The sequence below is a fragment of the Lagopus muta genome, chromosome 2 (genome assembly GCF_023343835.1).
Source record: "Lagopus muta isolate bLagMut1 chromosome 2, bLagMut1 primary, whole genome shotgun sequence".
NCBI classification, from domain to species: Eukaryota; Metazoa; Chordata; class Aves; order Galliformes; family Phasianidae; genus Lagopus; species Lagopus muta.
The window spans coordinates 87,609,320-87,619,680 of record NC_064434.1 but is presented as its reverse complement, the minus strand read 5'-3'; the positions used below and the strand labels follow the sequence as shown (position 1 = coordinate 87,619,680).

General features: G+C 36.3%; 1 protein-coding gene across 4 annotated transcripts in view; it reads right to left on the bottom strand.

Moving 5' to 3' along the window:
* Positions 1-1,207: 1,207 nt before the first annotated feature.
* The window catches only part of SYT14 (synaptotagmin 14), a 105,612-nt gene continuing 96,458 nt past the window's right edge, over positions 1,208-10,361 (bottom strand). For 2 of the 4 annotated variants that reach the window (XM_048938404.1, XM_048938400.1), the window contains 3 exons: positions 9,649-9,838; positions 6,729-6,785; positions 1,208-5,607 (listed from right to left, as the gene is read on the bottom strand). In XM_048938404.1, the coding sequence (XP_048794361.1) occupies positions 5,294-5,607; positions 6,729-6,785; positions 9,649-9,838 (561 nt within the window). In that variant the 3' untranslated portion in view covers positions 1,208-5,293. The remainder of the gene's footprint in view (positions 5,608-6,728; positions 6,786-9,648; positions 9,839-10,361) is intronic. The other 2 variants (XM_048938403.1, XM_048938402.1) reach the window with 1 other exon arrangement.

Genomic DNA, 10,361 nt, shown 5'->3' with positions numbered 1-10,361 from the left:
TATGCTAGATTAAAAGCCCTGGGGATCCCACAAAGAGCAGCACGTGCAGATTTGCATGTATACGCTCCTACAATGCACATGACACTTTCTATGAGAAGGGCCCTCCAAGGACCACAAGGCTCCACAAGTGGAATTGGAGCCTACCACTGTGTGAAGCCATTTCTTATTTTAATGCTTTCACTCTCAGATGACGTCTCTTCATCAGGCATCATTTCACTGAAACAAATGCTCCAGTGACTTTCCCCTCAAAAATTACTACCAGAACAAAGTAGTCTGAAACACAGCTGTGATAAACTACAAGATCTGGCTACTCATTAAGTAGACCAACAAAATAGAAAATTATTGACAGCTTGTTCTAACAATAAACTTTGCTGAATATTCCAGCGCAAGCAATCAAGATGTTTGGTGATTGCTTTAACGTTTTTACTAGTAAGTTTTTAAGATATTCCATATCCATAGGAAAAGAAGAAACAAAAATAAGAGATATGTAAAGGACTTAATAATGAATTTGTGGTGGTACCTTCATATTTGTTTTTCTTACATCTATTCATCACTGGAATCTCATCTGCCTGTGCTGCAGGTGCCATGCTGTATCACTTCTCTAATCTACTGATCATGTCACACGTAACACTTTCAGGGTCAGGTCTTCTCTCCTGATGATCCCATAGGTTCCTCTCACTGATGTTAGTGGCAGGTATACACGCACATCTGTGAGAGAATTAAATGAATGTTGAATTGCTACTGAGTATTCAGCTTAAGGATGAAGTCAATCTGCCTTGCAACTGACAAGCTGTAATATTAAAGCCTGCTTTAGACAAGATAGCATTTTTTTTTTGCATACAGAAAAGTGTGATGAATAAGGGCTCAGCACAACTCCTGGATAAGTGAAAAAGCATTGTGCCGTTAGTTTCAAGCTGGAACAGCTCAGGCCAAGAAGTTTCCCATCAAACATCATTCTCTTATTTTAGCACAGACTTTTTGTTAGAATTCATACATGTTAAGTGCAATCAGTATTCAATTCATACATTAGAAAGTCTCCATGAAAAAAAACTTTTTGCCTTGTCTTCTGCTTCATCATATTAGAACTGATGATTTACATTTCAGAAAACTTAAGAGAGTTGGACAGGATTTTGCACTATTACGTTATGGTAAGAGTACAGGGTGCCCTTGACTTCTAAGCTCCACTGACTGCCACGGACAGCTTCTCAAGGTGTTCGAAGCAGGAGCAAATCATTGGGGAGTAAAGAGAATAAATCAGCAACTCAAACAACTTTTATACAACAAAAACATTGCTTCAAAACTCCAAAAAAGCACTGCGTTTGCATCAGAACGGTTGCAAGAATTTACAGGTGAAAATATTTCCTAGAGCAAATGACAAAAAAAAACCAAACCCAAACAGTTTTCAGCTTCAGTATTCTCTACATTGATAAATAACCTTTCCCGCCAATAAAAGCAAATATATTAACCCTAAAGGCTCACCTTATTTTGTAATCTAATTATTAATTAGATTAGAGGGTTGCAAATATAACTGGATTGAAGAATTACATCACGTTTCTCCAATAGCAGAACTTACACCTTGCCCGGCTCCTGCCTTTGCTGTCGGACTCAATGTGTAGTTACAGCGTGGCTGCCTGAAGCAGCACCACAGGTACCAACCTCTGAATCTCACCAGCGCTACCCGCTGAATAGGGAGTGAAAGCACGGCTCTGCTTACTCCATGTCTCTGAATATGTGGGAGACAGCAATGTCCTACAGGGACTGCAAGTCCTCTCTCATCCTTCTGAACAGTGATTTCATGCTTCTGTACAGATTGCAATCTTGCCTGTACCGCAGATTGTGAAAGGAACTAACCCATCTCCTTCCATATTTATTATCTTCAGGAAGAATTTACCTTTGAGAAGATCTATGTGAAATGTTCTTAACATCAAAACAATTAGATTATATGCAAAAAGGATGGAATATTTTCAAGAATAGAGCCTGTAAAAACTTCACTGTTCTACACTTAAACCGTTGCTGGCAGGAAACATTCCATTCAAGAGTTTTCATCTCTATGTAGTATATTGACAAACAGAAAAGCAATTAAACAATTTGGTAAATTCTTCCAAGTACCAGTTGTACTTTTGAATAAAGATAAGCAATAAAAAGCTATGAAGAACACAGACAAATCTGAGAAAAACACAAATGCCCGTTTCCAATTTGTTTTGAACACTTTGTTCTTTAGAAATTCTCTTCCACACTTGAGACTTATCTGAATGCACAAAAACACAGTATATGAATAAACCCCTATGCAGGGTCTTACATATTCAAGGCAGATTTCAAATGGGAAAATATTGATTCACTTAAAACAACCAGATGAACAAAATTATGAACAAAGCATAAGAATGGCATCTATGAAGAAAGAACAATGTGACAGCACTGATACTGTAACTAATTTGTAAAAATGCCAGGGTGAATCCAATTATTGCTGTGACTGGTTTTACACAGAAAAATCAATATTCTACCACCTGAAAATTATATATTCATTTCCATTATTTACAGTTTCCAGCCTTCACTGAATAAACCCAAATTAGCCAAACTTTCCTCTGTGAAGCAAAAAATGGAACTAGATACCATGGGAAGAGTCACATAATGTGGAAGGAGATTCCTTTTCCCAAACGTGTCCAACAGAGATTACTATAAATCTCTGCTGTGTCTAAATTGAGGTTTCAGTGTCTTAGAAATCTGACTGATTGCATGTAAAACTGAAACAGTGCAACCTACAAACAGAAACCAAAGTCATGACATAGCTGGTTTAGTTTGGATTCTGTAAGAGGCCATATGCTGCACCTTGCAAACTGGCTTCTTCATTTGTTCAGTGGCAACTTTAAATATATCCTCCATTAGAATTAACTTCTTCCGTTTCTGCTGTTAAATACTGTACATTATTTTACAAAGCAAAACCTGTTCAAAGAGACAATAATTAAGAGACACATTTCAGCTTCAAGAAAAAAAGCATCAGAATATCCACAAACAGAATGAGTGAAAATGGTTCCATGTCCATTGAAAAATTGCTTTTGAATAGCTTTTAAGTCAGAATTTGTATTGTAGGAAAGAGAACAGGATTGGGAAAAATCTGAGCAATTTCCTTATGCACATAAAATTAACATTTGGTTTTTTTTTTTGATTAAAGGCTACACTCAGCACTGCACTTCACAAATTGAGGAACAACAAGGACTAGAAGAAACAAACTGTATTGTAGCACTGCAAGATCTTTCCACGTTAAAGAGTTTTTGGATTATTTCTACGTAGTAAATAAATCTTCCATAAATGAAGCAGCAGCACAATATAAGATTAAAAAAACAACAACAAAAAAAGGCCTGCTAATATTTAAATCTTAAATCTTTAAAACCAGAAAACCTGCCACTGCAAATAAACCCATCAGAAGGCACCAAATAAACTAAGTGGTATTACAATACCCTTAGAAAGGCCCTAGTGAAATTGTTAACTGGTGTGAGAATTTGAGAACCACATGAAATATCTTATACTATAGTTGCTGTCTCCAATCTCACTATGCTCGACTGTATATCCTAAAGCCAGGATTGTTCAAAGGTATTATAAACAAATGCAACTTTAAAAGAAAAAGTCCTTATCAGAACGCTCTAGGCTACCACTAATTCTCTCAAGAAAATCCTAAACTTCACTCTTCTACCTACCACATGTTAAAACAGTCCGTGAGGTTTCATACTAGTAAGACATCAACATCCTTTATAAGAACAACAAATATGCTTACTTTCTGCGTGGTAATAAAAGCAAACGAAACATCGCTGCAGGCAACTAGAATATTTGAATTGGGAAGCTTTTAAAAACAATAATTACTCAATAATTGACAATTTGACTAATCTGAATTAGTTTCAGCAATTAGACAATTAGTGTGATTCCCTCTAAAATATTTGGAACAAACTGGAGTCTTGGGCGCACAGTCATTTTCCTAATTTCAGTGGAAGCCAGAAGTGTTCATCTGACAGAGAAACTTCCTTGCGATACTGTGGCTTCTCAACTGTGCTGTTAGAAAGCTGTGCCTCCCAACCTGAACATAAACAATGAAAATTTCTTTTTTGGGCATGAAAATTCATTCAATAGTTGGCAAATCACTAAAAAAGAAAAACAAAGACCCAGAAACTCATTAATGCTGTCTTCTCTAAGAAGAAAGGCAAAAAACTCCTGGTCTGCTCTGCACTTCCACAAACAGCATTGAGTAGTCCCTAAAACAGCTCAGAAGAGTTTCAAATGGATCTGTTTTAACCAAAGTCATAATATTTTTCATTTGTTCTGCATTGTTCAGCTGCTGCTGCAATCTTCAGTCTTTCAAAGCTAGCTTCTAACTGCTGACATTTTAAAGAAACCCATATTGATTTGTTCAACACAAAAATATTTTAGTAAAATCATGCTGTATGAGCTTCCTACATGGGAATACATGAACACAGGAGGTGCTTTCAACAGAAAGTTACATAGTTTTACAGTACAACCTGTCTAAGGAGATTTGGAAGGGACCAAACTACTGATCTGGTCTCTTTGGATTAGGCAGAAGTACAGGCAAAGGGGAAAAACCCAATTTATGCCATATATAGAGCTCGTTCCTGCCACATATTGAAGAAACATTTACATCAGAGTTCACCTGATGCCCAAATGCTAGTATTTTTCAAACCAACTGCATATCAAAAATGAAAACTTAATTGTACTCAGCTCCTGGAAAGAAACTCAGTGTAAAACAACACTGCATTCATATATGCCGTATTACTAAATGTTCTTCTCCCCTGGGGTGGGTTCTTTTTTCCCTGTTTGGTATTGGTGTTTGTTTGTTTTTTTGCTTTACAGATCATCAACTTTTTCTCATAGTGCAAATTATTGACCCTTAGTCTGATTGCAGGCAGGTCAGAAGCTACAGTATTTAGAGCATTACAAAAAGTACACAATAAGGAGCTTGCATCAATTTGGAAAAGTTCACGTAAAATGTTACTGAATTGAATAACACAAAACAAATCCAAACAAATACAGCATCAGGTGGATGGGGGAGGGACTGCTAACATACTTGCATACAGCAAGGCTCCTCTGACACCAAGGAAGTGTTTGATACTAAGTGAAGATTATACATTAAATCCCACTGTTCTGCAGGTTGTGCACTCTTTAAGATGGAATGTTGATCTCAATTTTCATTTTTCACTTCCGCGCCAAATCTGCAGACTGTGACGTGAAATGATCATCATCTCGAAAGGCAAAGCTCCCTTAAAACCACGACTGCGCTTTGAACTGTTCATTAAGATTCTAGTAAAGTATGCCATCTACATACTTGCTGTCCTTTAGATTCTTTCATTTCAGTCCAGTGGTTGAGTTCATCTTCTCCTGAGCTGTTGAGACCTAAGGATATCCAGCCGATCATCTCTTTCCGTTTCATGCTGCGCTTGTTATATACAGACAGTATGAGCGTTACATCCGAGAGCTGAAACAGCGCCACTTGGAAAACAAAGGTTTCTTTGTACACTGGATTTGGCTGTCCTCGTCGGATTGAAGTTTTGCATTTGGACATCTCTTGCCCCATGGAGTTCAGGAGTGTTAATTTAACATATGTATCTGCAAAATAAATCATAGTTTGGAATATCAGATAGAACTGGAGTTTTTGATGATATTTGCAAGATTCAAGGATATGGTGTATACCAGGCTGACTGAACACAGCTCAGACTAGACACATGAAAAAGATGGCATGTAAGCAAAATATTACAAACACATTAACAAATTAACTGGCTTCAGTACTATGTAAATGGCTTAAATTAAAGGTATACCTCATAATCCTTCTTCCCATCCAGTCCCCATTTGTTCCAAGCAAACTTAAGTTGCATTAACACTTAGCAAGCTCAAACTAGCCACAACACTGTAAAGCATACCACTGAATTTTCAGAGAATAAAATGAACAAAAATTGAATCAAGAAGAGAAATAAAAATTAAAATTAAAAGAAAAACACGTGTTGCTATGCAGTGATGAAATCACAACAGCCAAAATTAAGTGCTTAAGAATAATCTCTGCATGGATGTGGTTCTCACTTTGGGCTTTTTGAGTTTATTCATTTTTAAGACCAAAACTTTGCAAAGTGCATCCAAAGATGGAATTTTGCACAATACAAGCTTTTAATTCTTCAATTCATGAAATAATACACTTTTGTTTTTTAACATAATTCAGTATGCTAGCATAAATCATAGCTTGTTTAGTGATCTTAGGAAGTAGATACAGGAATCTATTGCAAGTAAATGTGGCTAGCAAACACTGAATGCCAGTATATGGGTATAAATGCTTCTTTTTAAAGATCTGTTTTCACATGACTGCAAGCACTAAGTCCTGCAGAAGGATATGTATTCATGAAGTTATAACTGACTTTAAGAAACATACAACTGTATTAAGTAATCTGATGGGTTTTTTTTCTTTTTTATTCTTTGTAACTCTACTGTTACTGAATAATGTCAGAAGATTCAAGTTTTTTTTAAAAAGGAACACACTGCACACTTTCACTTTGCAGGTACACTGAAATTCCACCATCCATAATCAGAGATAGACGCAACTTGTGACTGAGAGAGCACAAGAAATAATAAGCATACACATTTATAAACCAGTATGATAGGCAGCTGTGGATAGCTTTACTGCTGGCAAGTTTTCTTTGCATGAAAAAGACAACATCCAATTAGATTCTACAGGAACTCACCTCGAATTATATAAACCTGTCCACCTATCAAGTGTTTTAGACAACAGAACAGTCCATCTGACAACAGGGGGTGGAAAGCAGTAAAAGAAATAATGACCAGATGTCAATAGCTGGGTGAGAGAGGATCTAAGGTTAAAGTTTAAGAGGAAACACTATTCACAGGACTGGAAGAATACAAAATCTTAGCAGCATAGATCAGAAAAAGGATTGAACAAAAGGATTGTTGGGTAAAATTTCATGAAATGATACTTTTGTGCAGTTTTTGTGTAATCTTGAACAGAAATTACACTGTATAATGGATTGTCTTGGCAGTTATAGCTACTGGGTTCTAAAGCACACAGAACACAGAAAGAATCATGAAAATGATTAGGTTATAGAAGACTAGGTAAAGAACACTATCCATTTTATCAACCCTTATGCTTTTTCATGCAAACTCCAGCATATTAGAAAAACTGCACACAGTGGTTATAATTTTTACATGAAAAGCAATAAAGCAAAATATCACTGTACTAAAAAATAAGATTCTACTGCTCTTAGATGTTACAGTTATGGCTACATGATTGTAATACTTCTTGAGTGGTGATGGAGTTGGGCATAAGAATGACTGTAATCCAAGCTTTAGAAAAAGCTGAGGGAGGCTTAAATGTGAATTTCATATATGGTTCTCTCTATACAAAATGTACAGATCTCACTTATTAAAACTCATGTCTATGGATTTCATGTGCATATACACACATGCATTTAAGGTGCAAAAACTCATACCTTGTTTCAAGATTTAAGATATACTGGGATATACTAGGAAACAGTCTTTTCTCAGACAAAATTTACACTGTCACAAGAGAAACCAAGACACAGTCTAACATGCTTGGACTGCTTACAGGATTTGGCCTATTTGCTTGTACTTAGTTGCTAAATGAAACACTAAATAAGAAACATGCCACAGAGGAATATAAACTACCAAGAACCAGAAATGTAGGACTCAATGCTACTTGCTGCAGAAGCATTTCACAAAAAATAAATAAGTTAATGAACTCTAGAATATCAAAAGGATTATTTGAGGGGAAGAATAATCGCTACCCCTCCTATTGCAGTTTCTCATGACCTAAACAAAAACTGACCTGTGCACATGATTTGCAGCACTCCTAAAGATTCCAGACCACTGGTGATTCAAGAAAAAATGAGGTCAGAGTATTTCATCAACAACCTTATGTGTCTTCTGTGGAAATTATGAGAGGCTGGTGCATAGCCAATGACAAACATGCACCTGCTTCCAGGAATTTACAAGGAGTTTTCACTTTGTGGGGATGCACAAAACAATCCATGGGAGAAATTTGAATTCCACAGTATTCTGCACTGTCTTGCCAGACCTAAAGGGTGTACTACCTTCCAGCTGTCTAGAAATAAAACTCCAAACCCACATTTATGTAAACAAGAAGACTTATGAATATCAAAACCTCCTCCTACCTTGCAGAGGGGATGACAAAAGATAACATGCAAGAGCAGTTATTTGGAAACTTTTGTCATCAAAAAATCTTTCCTCCAAAAAGGGTAAGACAGAACATGCAGGGCTGTGTGTCATGTTCTATGCAATCTGAAACCAAAAATTTTGATCCTAGTTGTGTGCATAATTGTTAGCACAAGCACACACTTTGCGAATTATCTTACCAGAGAATTAGCCTGTCTGTCTTCAAAACAAGTACAGACTCTCCACTCCCAACTAATTTGCATATTCCAAATGGAAAAACTTGACTCTCCCTAGAGAAATTCCATTGTCCTTGGCTCTTCTTGGGTTTTCCCATCTATTTCTCGCTTTGTCTGCAAATAGGTGATTCTGGGGGAGCTACCTAGTTATAAAAAAGTATTTGAGAATCATCTTTGGCTTTCCTTCTCTGGCAGTGTTAATGAAGGCTGGCTAAGTCAGCATGAAAAATATACAGAGAGCAAAACAGAATACAGCTGAGCCAAATGTAATTAATGATTGAAATAAAACATGGGTCAAGAAAGAAAGATGACAGCATCAGTCTCAACTTGTTTGGCTTATTTCCTAAACTCCGAAGGCAAAGTGAGATGTGAAAACCACTTACAAAACGTTGGCAGCCTGCTGGATAATCTAATAGTGCCACACAAATCTGAAGATTAGGAAACAGAAAGACAGGCTAAAACCTGAGCCTCAAGACCAAACCAAGAGGAACAGGTAAGTAAGTCTGGCTACAACTAATGTAAATCAGACTCGACATCTACAAAGCAATTTTAAAAGTTTGTTACTGAGCTTTCTCAAGCTTTATCAAAGAATTAGAGTCAGTAAAAAATATTCTGCGTGTGACATCCCATCTGGCTCAATTTAGACTATAGAAAGCTCACAGATATTTCAGACAAACATATTTATGAACAAATGCTGATTATAAATCTTCCTTCTGCACAGTATATATGCCAAAGGTCTCAATTTGCTTCTACATTGTTTTTGCTGACATTCCTAAATCAAATACATTTCTACCACATGTATGTAGGCACATAAGCAATCAAAGGCTGCAGTATCAAACCCTCTAGGAAGAGCAATAACTGTTCATAGTGTTTATATTAATATCAACTGGCATGTACTTTCTCTTTAAACACTAACTTTTTATTCTTGGCCTGTGATGTGAGGCATTAGTAATTTAGCAATTAATTAGTATGATAAAGGTAATTTATTAGTCAGTCATCATGAAAAATTAAAGCAGGCTTGTCAACGTACAATTAATATTTTGAATTTTAGAGTTTTGCTATTTCCCAACTGACTAGAAATATAAAACATGAAACAGATTAGTTGATGATCGCTCTATTTCATTTTGATTGGAGAAGACTAAATGATAGCATTGAAGTCCTTACTACTAAGAGCCCCACCAGTACAGAAGCATTAGGATGAAAAACGATTTTCACTCACTGGGTGGTCTGTTTGCTGCCAAGTTTTTGAAGTGGCTGCCTTTTATCACTTCTGCTGATAATCTTCCAGTTGTAGCATTGTAAAGGAGGCCAATGAGGATTTCTGGAGCTGAGCCATGCACCAGAGACTGACAAGAGGAGGTACTTTCACTGCAGGATACTTCTGACATGCTCATTTGAGAGTCACAACCCTACAAAACACACAAGAAGTTCTATGAATTCTACTGTTATTAGGAAGATAATTTTTAGAATAACACATTAGAAACTAGAAGAGAAGCTCACTGACAGTAACAGAAGTTCCATTCGATCACCCAAGAAGAAACATATTTAATATACTATCAGTTCACACATGCTAGAGGTAACAAAAACTTGAAGTAGTCTGGAATTAAAATAATTCTTAATTTTGTGTTTCCATTGCTTCATCATTCAGGAGAAATAATTGTAGAAGATGAAAAGCAGTTTTCATGGTCCCTATTTATTTCAATTGATAAGACATGTAATATTATTAGTTAGCTTCTTGGAGAATGCAAACATTGCAGCCTTCCTGTACTTCACAAGAATGGGAAACAGTAGTGGAATTCTGAAGTTAAAATGCAGGGAATTCTTGTTCACTCCTTGTAAATGTTATTCTCTAGACCGAGAATTTCTGACTTGTAAAATAACAGAATACATGCAAATAGAAAAATGCACTCTCTCTAGAATAAATTAGCTAGC